The sequence below is a fragment of the Dermacentor andersoni genome, chromosome 4, assembly GCF_023375885.2.
Source record: "Dermacentor andersoni chromosome 4, qqDerAnde1_hic_scaffold, whole genome shotgun sequence".
Classification (NCBI taxonomy): Eukaryota; Metazoa; Arthropoda; class Arachnida; order Ixodida; family Ixodidae; genus Dermacentor; species Dermacentor andersoni.
This window is the reverse complement of record NC_092817.1, coordinates 31,107,098-31,124,600: the sequence shown is the minus strand read 5'-3', so window position 1 is coordinate 31,124,600 and position 17,503 is coordinate 31,107,098. Positions and strand designations below refer to the sequence as shown.

The 17,503-nt window shown below is 46.4% G+C and overlaps 1 protein-coding gene across 1 annotated transcript in view; it reads right to left on the bottom strand.

The window, feature by feature from the left end:
* The window catches only part of LOC126536629 (cell adhesion molecule Dscam1-like), a 239,096-nt gene that overhangs the window by 199,799 nt on the left and 21,794 nt on the right, over positions 1–17,503 (bottom strand). Inside the window, exon 2 of the mRNA XM_050183661.3 lies at positions 5,681–5,921. Within this exon, the coding sequence (XP_050039618.1) occupies positions 5,681–5,714 (34 nt within the window). The 5' untranslated portion in view covers positions 5,715–5,921. The remainder of the gene's footprint in view (positions 1–5,680; positions 5,922–17,503) is intronic.

Here is a 17,503-nt window from a genome sequence, read left to right as displayed (position 1 = left end):
TCTGGCCGTGTTGGGACGTAACAGTGGATTAAGTTAGAGTTGTGGTGGACATGTGACAATGTATGACGTCACGTATTATGGACGTAACCAATTATTTAAAGGTCATTATGATTTCCCATTCAAATCACTAAATATACTTGACTGTCAATTTCTTTAGATCGCCACTTTGCGGCGAGTAGTGATGATTGTAACTCTTATGGGCGCGTCTTGTGTATGTTGCGAAAGCCACGCACTTAAAAGTACATACATACATACATACATACATACATACATACATACATACATACATACATACATACATACATACATACATACATACATACATACATACATACATACATACATACATACATACATACATACATACATACATACATACATACATACATACATACATACATACATACATACATACATACATACATACATACATCTTTGTTTCAGCAGCTCACAACTTATGACACATATCGTGCCCGCATAAGCGCAAGTCGCTTGTGGGCGGGTCACGGCAGACATGAGGTGCTAGCTCGCTGCTAGCAAAAGAAGTACGACGTACATGTTACATATCGCAACAGCTTGAAGAGAACACTGAACAGGAATATTTTACTGTGTTAGTAGCGTGAGAAAAAAACTAACTTGAAAAATGAAATTTCCCTCTATTTCTTTGGGAAAAGGTAAAGAAATACATATATAAAAAAAGGTCACAATCTTATTGTTTACAAGACAATAGTGCAAATAATGATAGGAACTTTTTAAAAAAACATAAGCACACAATGGCTGTCAAGGAATTTGAGGATAAAGTAACCATGCTTTAATTTGTTGTTTGGCTTCTTTTTGGGAATGCTGTTGAATTATTTCTTTCGGCAACTGGTTAACATAAAAAGGAACGTAATATTCTCGACACTTTTTACCATAGTTCGTGTATATACGTGGTAACTGATAAAGGCATGTTTTTCTTAGCGTTTTAAGTTTACTCTGTATTATTTTGTGGCGATTCGAGAAAATATTACGAAGAAGTATCACTTGTACAAACAGACCCGAAAAGGACTCAACACCTGCAATGTTACTTCTTACGTCACTGCCTGAACAATCATAAGCGGTACCATACAGTATGCTTGCAGCTATTCTATGCAATAGCTTATCCACTCGATCTACTTTCGTTTGTGAGCAGGAACCAAAAACTGAAATACCATATCTGAGCACAGACTGGCCTAGAGCCTTAAAAACTAACCTTCGCAACTTAACAGGTGGGTTAAATTTAAGCGTGTATAACTGAGCTGCTACCGTTCGTAAACGCTTCATTATGTAGACAATGTGAACATCCCACAACATACGGCCGTCAAAATGAAGACCAAGGTACTTAACAGAAGAGGATAGCGGTAGAGACAGGCAAGCGTATTTTAAACATTGAAAACCATGTAATTGAAAGGACAGATCTAGGCTAACAGTCTTATGAGGATTTCTGAAACATATCATGGTGGTTTTCTCTTTGTTTAAATATATTTGATTAGCATTTAACCAATCAATCACACGTGTTGTATCTTCTTGAAGTAGTTTTGCGACTTCAGAATACGATTCGCGTGATATAAGTAGTGCAGTGTCATCAGCGTATTGAAATATTGCAGCATTCAGTTGTATGTTGGCAATGTCATTTACGTAAATGTTAAATAAAAGAGGTCCCAGGACCGATCCTTGAGGTACACCATATCTAACTGATGTAAAATCACTATATGTATTTTTTATAGAAACTACATGCATATGGTTTGAAAAAATAATTGGAAAAGTATTTCGAATAAGGACCTCGGAAACCAATACTTTCTAGTTTGTACATCATGATGTTGTGTTATTCAGTAACATCATGATGTAGTGTCCTTCATTAGGGAGCCAACGAAAATTCTGGCCAGCAAGAAAGCTCACGATGGCTGAAAATTAAGTGTTAGGTCACCATTCCTCTTAGCGAAACAACGAAAGAGAGAAAGCTTGAGATCTGCCGTGAGCTACCGCAGTGTTTCGCGGAAAACTTTCCAAAACGACACACGCTCGAAACTCCTTACAGTAAGTGAAGCTACCTTAAAACCCAACTATACAATAAGAAGCCTAATGTAATAGGGGAAAGCAAATGTGAGACTCTAAAAAGAAAGAAAGAACACATGAAATGGCGAATTGTGCTTGCCCACAATACGTCTAAAGAAGCATTTGGTTTTTGGTCCTGTGAGACCAAGCACACTTAACTCCAAAGAACTCTGGTGCTTCTAGCATAATGCCAGTAAAGCCTCGTATTATACGCAAGATTTTACGGTAATAATTCAGCGACGCCGTGATGATTACTGAATGCTCAAGTGGAAGCTGGGCTGGCGGGGAGGGGGGGGGGGGGGAGGAGGCGGGCGCGTGAGGAACACGAGCTGGCGGAAGCCGTTCGCGCGTTCATCAGAGTGTTCGATTTCCGAACGGAGCTTAGTCTTTTGCAGCTCGCACCACGTTTCCATTTGCGTCGCAGGAAACCACGATAAAACAACACGTTATACAATGGTCGAAAGGACGCCTTACCGGCCTTTACTTTTCTTTCACACTGGGAAGCCTATGCAGTGAACAGCTAGCTGCCCACAGTAGGCTTCCTTTTGAAGGCACGGTTCCGTTGCTAAAACAGCACTGCGGCAGTTGTTTACGAAGGCGCGCGAATACGAAGGGGGTTCGTTTCCGACGAATAAGTGTCCTGTGACGCGACTTAGCTTACCGGCTTTCTTTCTGGGGACGGGTCTGTGTGTTTTCCGCTTTTATCTTGCTTATATACCTGCTAAACAGGCAGAGATCGATGCTTTTCTGGCAAGAAAATGGCTCCAAATACACGACGCTTAGAACATTCTACGGCAGATCTGTGGAAATCCGCGAAGTGAAGCAACGTCCCTGAAAGGAAAAAAAATGTTATCCACCCGACAACAGCACGAAGGTATACGAATGAAACATAACCGGTTTCTCAGAAAGAAAGCTTGGCAGTAGAAAAAAGACATTTGTTCTGGTGCTTGGATGGAACCTGTAACCTACGCCTTCTAAGTGCGGTTGCTCTATAACACCTGAGCTAACCGTGCCAGGTGCTAGCTTACTACAGAGCGTGACAGAATTAATCGGCAACTCGAAGCTCAAGAACACAAATAATATAACCAATTCATTTCTGCAAAAATCCACAGAGAAAGAAAGATTCACGAAAAGAAATAATTGTCATGACAAAGTTTCCAGTTCAAGAACCCCACGGCGTTCCGTTGATGGATTAGGCCTTACGGAGCCGCGTTTAGTCGGAAATTGTTAGGTAAACACAAGAAATGTGGCAACTTACATTAACTGTAAGCGTACTGAATATATTTTTTCCTTTCGTTTTTCTAAAATCTGACAACTGTATGATGCGAGGAAAGTTACACTGCATTTGGCCTGATTGCGAGGACCTCACATGTAGAAAACATTGAAGCGTACAAAGTTGATATTTGCGCATGATTTGTTTAGTCATTAATGGCTTCTTTATTGGTTTAGTGGCTAACCTGAATCCCTAACACTCGATATAACTTTCCCAAACTCGTAATTATTGCAAAAAGGTTTTTTCTTGAAGGGTACGATAATCCATCGCCTTTCTTTTTCTTTCTTCTTCTTCCCGATGTGCGACTCCTGTAGGTGAGAGGAAACCATCGAGCAGCTATTGTGTAGCTGTCCTCGCTACGGCGTACAACGCCACTCTCTCAGGACAACTTTAAACCGACCGGACTCGAGGCTGTTCTCTGAGTCAGATACTCGGACCGTGGCCACAACCGTCACTGGCACCGCAAAAAAAAAGCTATTCGTGCACAAGTACACTAGTTGCAGTGCACCAGTTTAACAGAATGCTTGTAGTGGCCATGTGCATCATCCCACCTGCACCCAGTGCTCACCCGCTCCCTCTGTTTCCTCTTTCTAGTCCCCCTTTCCTTTACCCCCAGTGCAGGGTAGCAAACCGGGCGCTCATCTGGTTGACCTCCCTGCCATTCCGCTCTTTGCTCTCTCTCTCTTTCTTCTATTCTTCTTATCTTTATTTTCTTTCTTTCTTTCTTCCGTTCTTTCTTTCCTTCTTTCCTTCTTTCTTTCCTTCTTTCTTCGTCGCTATCTTGCTTGCATACTTGCTCTTTTCTTTTCTTTCGGGTGTGGGTTGGGAAGAGGCATTGACCGTTTATATAATAACTAGTAAAGGACACTCTGTGTCCCCTTATGGAAATGGCATGTGCCATATTTTAACGCTCCGTGTTCAATTTTAAGCACAGCCTGTTTTCTTCCGTGCCGCGAACGGTGAATAAATGATCAAAGGCATTGCAGTATATTCAAAACAAAGGCTCTGAAATGAACGAGTCCAAATACCTTCATTTCCAAACGCATACAAATTCACGCTTCCACGCCAGACGCCTTCAGGCAAAGTCACGAGCAACAGTTCCAAATGTTGCAAAATAGGCGAACGAATAAATTCGCTGCTGCGACACGAGCGCATCACGTTTGAGAAACCGCGCGCCTGCGACCAAGTTTATTGTTTTTTGACTTCCAAGCGGTGGTGTTTCAGAAAAAGAAAAGCAAAAAAACTCGCGTCTCTTTCATCACGCCAGACACAGCTCAATGCATGAGCCAGCGCCTCGCGTCGGGGCTCTAAAGGCGGTTTGCGCCACTTGCCAATCAATAGGCTCGCCGAATTCCCGATGAGCCTGACCCGCTCTATCTCAAAGGCCATGCATCAACGTCAACGACAGGAAGCGTGTTCTGCCCGTGCCATTCGCCAAACAAACCTACACCACCTCGCTCCTTTCGCAACTTCCCTACAGAGCAGCTCCTCCCCCGTTATTTCACGTTTTCAGCGCGCTCAAGTCTTTTCTTGCGACAAACCTGAAGAGAAGTAAGAAAAAAAGATGACAAATATACGGAAAAGGACCAACGCGCGAAAGAAACAAGGACGCGACGCTGTTTCTTGTATTGCGCGCGGTGTCGTCCCGGTGGGTCAGCATTATCGGAAAACATGAATGTACACAGGGAAAACACCCTAATCTAGGAGCCAATCGCCGGAGGAGCGACGAGGCTACGCCGAGAGGAGCGGAAAAGGTGCAAATATGTCTGCAGTATGCACCGCTTCATTATGCCTCGCTCGTGTGTAGACGCGTCATTAGCACAGGTAAGTGGTGAAATCGATCAATGGATCGCGCTACATTCGCAACGGAAGCCGCCAAACTCTCGGGAGCAATGTTGAGTCGGCTCGCGCCAAGGAGACTCCCACTGCAAGCAGTAGGGGAGAGTGTGCAATGGAGAGAAATTTCTGAAGTTGGGAGAGGCTGGAAGTTCGGGAAGGCGATGAGCGCGCGCGCGGCGAACAGAGGAGTTCGGGGAAGGCGAACAGCTTGGAAGGCGGGATAGATCACAGGAGTCGAACGCTTCGGGAAGCCAGACGTTCGGAGAAACGAAGACTTCAAAGAAGACGCGAGCGATTCAGAAGACTGAGAAGGTATAGAGTGTCATGGGTCAAGAAAGAGCTGCACCTAGATCGGTCTGTGCGATCTAAGGAGCAAGAAACATTTTCTGGTAAGGCTCATTGAGGAGTTCGGTAACCGAGTATTTTGACAGGTTAAAGTTTGGGGAGGAAAAAAATTAAAGTTGTGGAAGAGACAGGTTCGTCGCTGCGACTCACCGCCGATGGAGAATAGACCTTGTAAGGATACCATGGCGTACACCTGACGATCACTTCGGCACTCGCTGGCCCATTGAGAGTGGCTTTCATGCACTGGGAGGTGGTTTCCACCAGGATGTCGTTTATTTGTAGTGCTGCTCTTGCTGCTGCTCAAACGGTTCGCTTCTCCTGCTATTGACAGTACAGCTTTGGTCGCTGCTTTCGATGTTTTCACGTCTGTCAGGTCCGCCGTACGGGCATTCTGCACAAGAAGGAGAGGACAACGTTGTTATGAAACCCAGTGCCCTTTTCCGCTTTCTCGTTACACGTGTCATTTCACTTCGTAATGGCAAGTCTAGTGGACGAAATGAGATCTCTAAGCGAGAAGACAGGAGAGGGCTATCGTTTCAAAAGCGTCTTAAAAGAAATGTGTTGTTGTTTAATATTCTTTGCTGTTCACATCAATGTCCGCTGTGGCTAAGCCATAACTATCACCAGTCTTTCTTTTTTCCTTTAGATGATGCGTTTCATCGTTCGATAACAATATTTGCAAATAATGAATAAGTCATGCTGGATCCTCCATGTAACACTATATAGCACATTTGTAGGTGGTCTGAACAAAGAAGACAGAGCTTGCTTTATAGCTCAAAAGCCATATGCCTTATCTCAGGCTATATTCATTGTTGTTCGTTCGTTCGTTCGTTTGTTTGTTTGTTTGTTTGTTTGTTTGTTTGTTTGTTTTGAAAACATGCATACATTTGACAGAAAATGTAAAGCGAGGAGCCGGCTGGCAACTGCCACCGGAAGGCGCACAACGCCTGGCTACTGTTCAGAAAGGAGGAGACAGAAACTTAGAAATATAAGATACGAAGAAAGGGAGAAAAGAGAAAAGAAAGAGCGAGATGACAAATCTCAAAGAATAAAGTAGAACACACAGTACAGGTCACACACAGTAGGGCCGGTCACTGCAGCTCACGCTACAACAGAATGTTAAATAGAAGGTATAGTGTCTGAGCTACAAACGTGAACTTAGGTTAGTCAATTCTACAAAAGCAAGTAAAGTGCGATGAACCTGATCGCGTCGAGGTGCAGAGCCATTGGCGTACAAACACTCGTCGAGTGTCGTACACCGCGGGCCAAGGAGATGATGGTCCCTCACTAGCGACATGCACTGCGCATTGAAAGCGGGACACTCCAATATTAGGTGCTGAAGTGTCTCGCAGCAACCGAAAGACGTACAAGATGGACTGGCCACGCGTCCTTGTCTGTATAAACCTTCGCACACGTTCACACAGCCAACCCTTAGCTTGAGTAGTTGCGCTCTAGCGTGACGACGCAGGCCTTGACTACGAACAAGGGGCAGAAAAGTTCCATTTGCGACGCGCTGGCCTGGATGCTGCTTGATTAGGTGGCGACAAATCAGCAGACTAGCGTCATCAAGCTTGCACATCATTTCAGAGCAGACACAGTTGTCATGAGACGAAGTTGAAGTCAGCCGATCAGTCTCTTGATTGCCGGCGATTTCTATGCGTGAAGGTACCCATTGAGCAACGAGAGATGCCCACGTGATTAAATTTTGTTTGCACTTCTGAGTGTAGATTTTGGATTATCATGCCCTTTATCAAAAGTGATGTAGCTGTTTAATACCATAACTAGACTGCCATCGACTAACTCACGCCGCAAGCTTCACACGCATCGTAAATTATCGCACTTACATTATCAGTAAGTTATTTAGATTACAAGAGTTATTTGCGCAGCACTGCTATTTGAAGCGCAATTGAATTGACCAACGCCTAACTACGCAAAAGGTTGCAAAGTCACGGACCTACGGAGGATTCTCGGTACGTTAGCAATGACGTGTAACCTACGTCGGGGCTTTAGCGCGAACAGGACTGCTGTCATCAAATACACTTTTCTTCCTCAATAAATTTTGTTTTCCTTCCGAACATTCCTGAGCTGCCGTCCGCCAGGAAATTTTTATGTAGAAAAGAGTGTCGCTCATCTGTTTTATGAATGAAATAGGAGTCCCCACTGGGTGACAAAAGAAGATCAGGCGTGGATGGCCTGCAAGTCGCTAAACTTTCGCGTCGCCCTTGAGGCTCCATAAAGCGGGTAGATTAATTACCATTATCTGCCCTTCCATGCACTCGAGGTGTCGCGCGAAGCCGTGTCATTGCCTCTTCGCCAAGGGCATATTTAGGGAAACAAGGACCCCCTATAGGAAGGCAGCCTACTCTTAAATTTCCCCAGCGTAAAAGGAATCCCGCAGCCTACACATAGCCTCAACGCCATCCCGCCACGGCGATCACGGCAGGGTCGCGCCCGGGTCCCTACTATATCTGCTTGGCACCACGGCTGAATGGGGCTCTGGGCGTGAACAGGGGGCCGGCTCTCCAGAAAGCACTGCGACCGCCTCTCGCTCGAAAGCCGCGGCGCAAAGAAGGGCTACGCTTCCTGTCCGACCGCGCCCACATTTTTTTAGGCTTTAGAGCGCCGGCGGGCGCGACGAGATGCCCGCGCGCTGGCTCCGGGGTGGAGGAGCTCATTAATTTCGGCGGCCTCAAAAATGACCTTCCTTTCACGCTTCCCGGTTCGAGAGACAGGCTCGGTTGGTGTGTGTGTGCGACTATGTGCGTGTGTGAGGGGGGAAGGTTAGAGAGGGGGTTTCAATGGTTTTCTCTTTCTCCTCTGCAGCGTTCACACACTTCCTGCACTGTCCCGTCCGTGCCTGAAAGAGGGGCGACACTGCATGCCGGAGGAGGACGCGAGTCTAGGGCATGGGGGGGGGGGGGGGTTAAGGGGTCGCACACTTGGCCAGATTAATGAGTGCGCCCTTAGCGACGTGTATGCTTCTCTTCCCTTCCCATTTCTTTCCCTCTCTCTATCTGTCACACTTAGCTAATTGCGCGTGCATATACATTTTTTTTGCACTGACAACACGTGCGCAAGTCAGGTTTGGTTGGAAAACCGAGCCCAGAGTCGACGACGGGAGCCCCAATTCCAAACAGAATGGAGATGCAGGAAAGGTATCGTAAGATGAAAATGTGAACAAAGGAAAAACAACTTGCGTTGAATACCTCGGGGAAGGTTGATGAACATTACTAAATGCTGCGCAGTAGGGAGTTAAAGCGGCGATATACTTTTATTACATAGCATTATATGGCGATTCGGTCCGAAAGTTTCATGTGGATCCAGAAAACCCCTTTCCCAACAAATGGCGAGAATGCGCAGTTTAAGCCCATTGTGTACGCTGTTGATAGCCGCCATCGGGAGTACAGTGATAAACGACCTATTGTAAGCGATAACAACAGGCGGGTCAGCGCAAGACACACACGAGCCCGCCCGCATTCACCTTTCCACATACGCTACACGCAGAAAGAAGGCGTTGAACACAGGCCAGAGGTGCCTCTCAGTCTATACTGAAAGGGGGAAAGCAAGCCATATGGGACGCCCTGGTAACCTGGTAAACACCCGACTAGTAAGGATTGAAGGTGACTAAAGTGGACCCGAAGCTATAGGATGCGTTAAACCGATGCAAAGCTATGTTCGGCAGCATAAATATTGACACGCATGCTTGTTTAGTTTTATCCGGTCACCGCATTTCACCGACTAACAAATGTTAAAGGTTATCGCTCCGTGCAAGGCGCACCTTTGTGTATCGGAAGTTTCTCGAATGTTGTCTATGGTTCTACCTGTTGCTTATGTTGAACTGAATTGATTTGAATTGAATTTTATTTCTCGTTCATTCAAACGCGACCCTTGTGAAATCAATTTCAGTGCGCGACGCGAATGCTGGCGTAGTACATTCTCAGCCTTACGCCAGCACCAGCGATTAAGCTGGAAGGTTCATTGGGCTAGGCATAAACAGCCGACGTGTCTGATCCGCAGATCAAATTTTCGACGAACGCCGACTATGCTCGCCGCTATCGTTGAGCTTGATTGTTGTTTTTCTGGGCACTGGTTCTGCCAATGAAGAGTTAGTTTCGTGATTCACAGTTTTCGCTACTGTGTTCTTCAATGTCCCTTCAACTTGGAAATACGTGCACCTCTCTACTCGTGCTCTTCACACATATATAAGTAAATAACCCATACTACCATAAGCATAACCACACACACACATCATTACCACACATAACACATTCCGCAGCACGCCAACTGGCGTATAATGCTACGCATATATCTTGTGCAGTTCCTTTTCAGGAAGTTCCCGCTTATTTTTTGACAGTACGCGTATATCTGCTTTTATAGCACGATAAGTAAATAGCTTCTTCATAGGTTTGTCGACGTACCATTTCATTAGCGACTTTAATTCATACTTAATACCACTTCATTCTCATTGCATATACTAATTATACGGGTGAAATAAATTAAATTTCTGCGATACCTGTGCACGCAGAGTTTCATTCTAACAAGCCATGCACACAATCACCTTGGCAGTCAAGACTTCTTAGTTGCTTCTTTTTTTTTTCTCGGTAAAGAAACCGACCTTCCTTAAACTTGCAGAGTTGTCTGTGCTCATAATACAGTCATAAAACCCTGAAGCTCTTACAGCGAATTGGATATATCTTTTCCCGAACAGGAATTTGAAGGTTATTGCTGGTGACGCCGTGGTGATTCATGTAAGTACATGAAAGCTTCTGTTGAAAACTAAGGGGTCCAGCAGGAGGGAAATCACTGGATTCAATTTCGCAATAGGGGAGTGCCTTTAACTTCTGTCGGAGATGCAAAGTGTTTTCTTGGGCCTTTTCCGCGGAATAGGATATTCGACTTAGCTAATTCACATTGTCAATCTGTGCTTTCAGTAATATTGCCAGCAGGGTCATTTTAGAAAACCTTCTGCAATATAATCTTTTCGGCCATCTCGGTATTGGGCCCTTTATGTGATGCTGACATGCCCATTACTCACTAAGAATGGTAAAGCCCTACTTGTGCTTGAAGTTGCACCGTGTCCTTATACGCATGCATATATGTCACCTTTATAGCTAAATGTTTATCCATCTTGCCACTTAATCCAATTTGAGAATTGCATTGCATCCGCCACGCTCTTCTTTAGAACAGCAACATATTCTTTCAATTGTTTGCCAGCAGCAGCAGACATAAGTTTTCCTCCACCTCGCATACCATTGTTTTGTTGGTATTTTCAGCGGCAAAATGAAGTTACAGACCCTCTCTCAAGCGAATAGTAGCACTGCGCTATGCACTACGTACACCTACTATGTTCAGTGCTCAACATCCCACGCGCATACAATTCGTCGGCTCCAAACTTGGCCTCCAATACAGAGAGACACACACGCCCGCGCCACCATATTTCGGAGGCCATGCTTCAAAAAAAAAAAAAATGTTAACCTACCAGTACGACCGTCAGGCCTTTTAGAGATGCTCCAGTCGCCAACACTGCCACGCATCTATAGTGCGAGTGGTGCGAGTCCTTTAATGCGTCTCGAAGGCTTCAGCCTAACGTAGCAAGCCTGTACCGGCTACAGCCGCGCCGCCGTAAGTCATTACAGGGCAACTCTGGTATCTTTGTTTTTCACCATGTTAACAAGCATTTGTTTCTTTTAATTTTATAATAGCACTGATGCTTCTGTCACATGTGGGGCGGTTTTATTCGCTTACAAACATGGAAATAATTTTTCATAAAGAGAATATCCCGACAGAACCAAGCTTGGATTGAATCTTTGTGAGCGATAGCTTACACATTAGAACAAGAGATTCACTGCAGATTTCAGTGATGAACGTGCCCCTCAGCCACTATGGTAGACATTGAAGATAAACTTGCATGGTACTTATATTCAGCAATAAAAATTGGAGGACGCTTATGCTTCGCCTTCAAGAGTGGAACGCGATAGCGTTATCGCACCCCGTTCGCACCGCCCACTCATTCGCTCGTTATACTCTTGAGTCACACAAAGACGAAACGTTCGCCTGAGCAAGCGGAATGAACCAAAGAACTCGGTGTCTCGGAGGGAGAAACGATCTACGCAAGCCAAACGTCGTGATCAGCACGGACAGCCGGGCCGCGACGCGCCATGAAGGCGGGCGCGATTATGGGGCTGACACCTCGATCGGATCGCAGCGATCACGTCAGAGGCGTCCCGCATCGGACGCTGCACCTAGGAATCGCGCTGTGAGCGGAAAGAGGAGCCGCGTCGCCTGAACACGAGGGTTCGAGTTACGCACGTTGGAAGTTGGAAGGGGAGAGAGCGAGAAAACTTATTAAACGCAAGGGTATTGGGGCATCCTCGCACCGGTCCCCGCACGGCCCCAATGCGCTCAAACTAGACGAAGGGGAGAAGCGGGCGCGTGGCGCACCACCTGTCGGGGCAACGCCCTACATTGCGAGGAGGGGATCTCCTGTGTTTGCCGCAAGATGGCTCTGCGTGCGCGCCAATCGCAGAAGAAATGCAGTGCAAACGTACATCCCTACTCGTTTAACTGCGACTTCTGTAATTTACATGCGCATACTTACCGTTATACACCGCAGTATAACTTTCTAGGGCACGTTTCTAAGGCAACACCGCATTCACGAGAGGCGCTTTTATCGCGCTTTGAACCATCGAACTCATGGCTGAGTGGTAGCGTCTCCGTCTCACACTCCGGAGACCCTGTTTCGATTCCCACCCAGCCCATCTTGCAAGTTGTTTTTATTTATGAATTGCCTTCCGAATTTTTCGCTCACGGCCAACGCCGCCGACACCGGCTTTTCTGCGACAAGAGCTCCTTAACGCTGTCGCGTTAAAACGTGTTCGTTCACAAAACGCGACGTGCATGACCTTGCAGAAATGCATCGCGGTGCCACATCTCAATGAGAGACGCTTAGTGAATTTTGAGGATGAAACGCGTCCTGCAATTTCTTTCATCTTCAGATAAAAGATGCGCGCGCGCACTTCTTATAATCAAAGTGTAGTTATGTGACGCGCCCTGCGCGCCATGAGTCTCAAGCGCTGGCTTACAGGAATCTATTCCGCCTTTTCAGGCATGCGTCCATGACCTAGTGTTTTATTGCGATAGCACCTATATGGACACTCCATGCGCATTTCAACCGTTGCCGTCGCCGTGAGGTTCCGTATGAGTGAAAGCGTATGAGGGTGAACCGGCGAATGCGGCTCAATCTCGCGTGCGCGGGCGAAGAGCGCTGCCCAGATGCGTGCCCTCTCCTGTGGCGCGCGAGGCCGGGGTCAGGCGTGAGAAGAGGGGCGTTCTTCACCGGCGGCTGCTAGGGTGCCTCGACGTCCGCCCGCCGCTCCGTACAGAGTGGAGCCAACCGCGGCGTCTACTAGGCGTTGGCTACGCGAATCGCGGACGCCGTAGTAGACGCCTTTGGCGGACGCCGTAGGAACGCGTTGCCGGCGCACGTGTGTCGCGAAAGTGATCTGCAACGTGGCCAAAGTGCGCGGCCGCGCGGCCCTCATCTTCAAAGCGATCTGCGATGTTTGCAGAGTGCGCATAGGGCCGGTAGCTTCGTATGCGCTGTGCTTTGGACGTTCGTTCACGTTGAAGTGAAAGACGCAGGCAGGACAATTGGCTCACAGCTGCTGCCACGATGCCTAACTCCAGCGTTATCACAGTTTCCACTGTCACCGAGCGAGATGTATTCATGTTTAGCTGTGCGCGCGTGACAACGTTATGGTTAATTTAGTTAGAACACGTTGACGGGCTAGTTTGTGTGAATCCATAATAGAATGTGTAAGAGCGACTGAACAAGGACGTAGAAAGAAGCAGACACACAAAGACAGTGCTGTCTCTATGTGCCTGTTTCTTTCTACGTCCTTGTTGAATCCCTTTTACATATTCTTATTCTTTACATATTGTTAATTTAGTTAGTAAGCGAATGTTCACAAGTTTATAGGGCCGATAAAGCTACCATCCTTACTTCGTACAGTTATTTACCAATTTGTTGTCGCAATCGGTGCTTCGCCTCTCGGTCGGATCTGAGAATTTTTTTGATGTAATGTTTTTAATGTAATGATATCGCACACGCCACTACGCTGCACGTATAAATTATTATATGCCCCACTATGTGAAAATCTGGTGTCGTAGTCGGCGGCGTGACCGGATGATGGTAACGAAAATGGCCCATGGGAAAGAATAAAACCATAACAAAAGATAACATAACATAACAAACTGACGTCAAATTTCTCAGGAAGGTTCCTGTAAACAAAGTAAATTAGTGCCTTTGAAAAATAATGTTCAGTAAATTTCTGTCGGTGGGAATCGAGCCCGGGCCTCAGCAGGGGCGCGAGTCAAGCACGCTTCCCCGACGCCACAGTGTCTGCATGGTTCTGGTTGACTAAATGTGTGCTTAGTGCGCCTTAGTGCACCTTAGGACGCGCGAAGGCGCAGCCAATAAGGAGGAGGCGACGTCACGTCATGAGTGTATAAAACGACTGTATAACACAAGAAGCATTAAAATCAGATTGAATGCCCCTGAGCGGTCTTTCGAATTATGAACTCCTCCCAGGCGGACGAGTGCGTTGAGACTCTTGACACGTTTTCATTTGGCCTTACCGAGGCGCACTTAAAATGAAGGCGAGAGCTTGCGCGGACAAGGAGCGCGCAGAAAAAAAAAAAAAAAAAACATTTCACCAAAGTGACTATAATGCTTTCGCATTCCCCCACGTAAGCAGTCTTAAGTGTCCCTGCGGAGTTACCGTTTTTTTTTTGCCTTTTTTAATTAAAATAACGCTCCAAGGCAATTTTCGCCTTGGAGCATTCGTTTAATTCGTTCAATCAAACGTTCGCTTGATTGAAGTCCGGTGAGAGCACGCGGCCAATATTCGCCTCCACCAGCTGATGCAGACGCGGAATGGCCTTTGCAGTCCTCTAGACCCATGGCCATGACAAAGGGTCCTTGTAGTCCTCTGCGACATGAAGCCAAGAAGGAAAGTGCCAATGAAACCCGTGACACAATGGGCAAGTAAGGGGATGAACATAACGCGAAAGAAAGCGTTCAGAAAATGCTGAAGCACATGGTAGAGTTGATGCGCGTGATTTCCTGTGGTCTCCAGAATCCGGCCGCTAAAGGTTCCCCGCAGGTGCTCGCCGTACTGGAGCCGCTTATCGTAGCTCTTTACAGGCCGTAAAGCTTTTGCTTGGCGCCTGTGCTGCTCACGTAGGGGAAGCACACACACCAGCTTCGTCTTAACGCCTTTATCTGAAGGTTCGATTGAACTAGTTACTACAGCCAAGACATGGAACCCTGCGGTGACTTTATGGATGACATTTATCGATGTTTATCCTCAGAATATTGAACTTGCTTTCACCATTGTGCATCCCTCTTAGTATGCCATCATCATCCCTCATCATACCATTATGTCCCCGCTCCCCCTCCCCCTGTGCAGAGTCGCAGAATAGAGCGCGCTAGCTCAGGCCGACCTCTCTGCCTTCTTTCAAATAGATTCTCTCTCTTTTGCCGTCGGCGCCGCCATGTGGCTCAACATATACTGAGGTATATACATGCGATATGTTTATCGATGCCGTATATGCGGAGTATGTTGCTACGCCATTCAATCATTAAAGTTGCCCATGTCAAGGGCGCTGCAACGTAAAGCCATTAGTTAAGCCAAAGCCCTGCATGAATGGGCTAAAAATGTCCGGGCAACCCCCACTTCACCTGTCTCTCACGCGACGTCACGAAAACCGTGAAAACGCCTCATCTGGTATAGTCTGTTTACGCCGACTATGCCTGATTAGACCGAACGAAAGAAAAATAATTATTCCTCATTCGACGTCTTTTTCGCCAAATACTATGCCATTGATCAAACTATTTCCGGCTGCGCCCCGCTTCGCCTGCCTGTCACGCGACGTCACAAAACCGCAAAATCTCATAGCGTCAAAGTGATGTGTACGCGTTAAAGACGCATTAATTTGCTGAACAAAACCGATTTTTTTTCTGAGTAGCTGGAGGCTGTCCCTTCCGTAAGGAATAGAAGATGACTGCCCACCGACTGCTCTGGCACTAACTACTGGGAGCGGTCGCGGAGCATGGGTTTATTTGCGTATAATAAAATTTTTCCGGACCAGGACAAATTTTTCTTCAACTGCGAGGCTTTTCTTTCGGGGAACCCGTATGGATTTCCTTTGTAGCGATTGCTACTATTGGGTGGATGTCGCATGTCCCCTTAATTAACAACTTTTCTCCAACTTGCGTGTTTCTGCAGAACTATTTCGTCAAACATTTCGCCCTGGTACTATAACGTTATCGGGCGCTTTCGGCATGTATACGACATCACTTTGCCAACTCTTCTTTGCTGAGGATCCCTTCTCGCGGCATCTTTAATGTTCCGTTGCACGCCGCCGCGATTTTCAACCAGCTACCGCAAACTAAGTAAGTGCAAGCGGATCAATCACAGACGTTGGCACCACCCTCTTCAACCGCTTACCTACTTTCACTGTGTTTGCTCGGTCCCATCGAATCCCTCTCTACTTGAACGTGCTCCTCGCCTCTTGTCAGCCAATTCGATAACGAAATCTGCTGAATGTAAGAATGCTATTCGCTTCGAAAGCAAAAGAAAAGTGACCTTTTTTATTAACGAGGAGCGCGTTTGAGTGGGCTTTTTAAACAACGCTGCGGGTTACCGCCCGATGTTTGCTTCGGTGGTTACGCAAATTCGACGTCAGGAGATTGGAATAAAAACAGATTGAAATAGTTTTACTTTATAGGGACCCAAGTCTTACGCTCCTGATTGAATTATTCCTCAGAATTTGGGAATGGCAACCTACAAACAAATGTCACGAAACGTAACATTCACAGCGCATGCCTTTTATCTTAAATCTCCTGAGATTATTTCAATATTAAAAGCGGAAAACAATCTCAGTGCTCAAACCTGAAAGTGATGTAATTTTACTGGCGCAGCTGTTTACGTGCAGCGTAGTGGCGCCTGTGCGATGTCATTCTAGGCATTACACGGCGTGTTAAAGCTTTTAAGCGTGCCAAATATTTTGGCGCAAACACGTATGTCGCGTCCACGTTAGTCGGACCCAAGTGCAGTTTAAACACCATCTGAGGCGATCAAGCGCCACACTAAACCATGCTATCACTGTCACTGCCATCTTTATTTCTGGCCCCATAAACAGCCAGCAACATACAAATTGCAAAGTGGGTAAAAGAGCCAGAAAAGGCTATCGCTTTAAAAACAAACCATGGGAACCGATCACATCGTGAAACCGATACAGAATTGGGTAGCTTAGAAAGATGTTTCGTATGATGACCTAGGCACCTACACAAAGAGCGTCGGCACAGTGTCCTCCCTTATGTGCGTGCCGTAGTTTAATTGGTTTTGTCAAAATTGAAAGCTTCTAAAGAAATCAAATATAACAAAGCTATTTCAAGACTAGTTGACTTCTTCATCAAAGTAGGGTCACCGCAGACGCTGCGGTCACTGAGAGGGCCATAAGAACCGTGAAAGTGGCCCCAAATAGAAATAGTTTTCTAAGTACTATATTGCATTGAAATGTGTACTAGCACGTGGTCGATGATCTGCATAGCTTGAACGACTAACCCAGTCCCAGCGATATTTGATCGTTTGGAAGGTCCTACTGCATTGTCAGCCATACTCTTTCTCTTGCAGTGCAACCTACAGGATCTCCGTTGAATTATATGCCGTCGATGCAGCCATCGCTCCTCACAGAGGCATGCAGAGTTGCTACGCACGTCACTGCAGCATAAAGTGAATTTCAGCCACGAGAAGACCACGCACGCAGGATGCGTTAACGAGTCGTCATTTGTTTACGAAACCGATTTGACGCGTCCAGTAGTTGATGCGCGAGCGAGAAGAGTGTATAATGTTGGCGCAGTTTGGTGTCTGCAAGACACGAGATATCTTCAGCGTTTGGACGACGCGC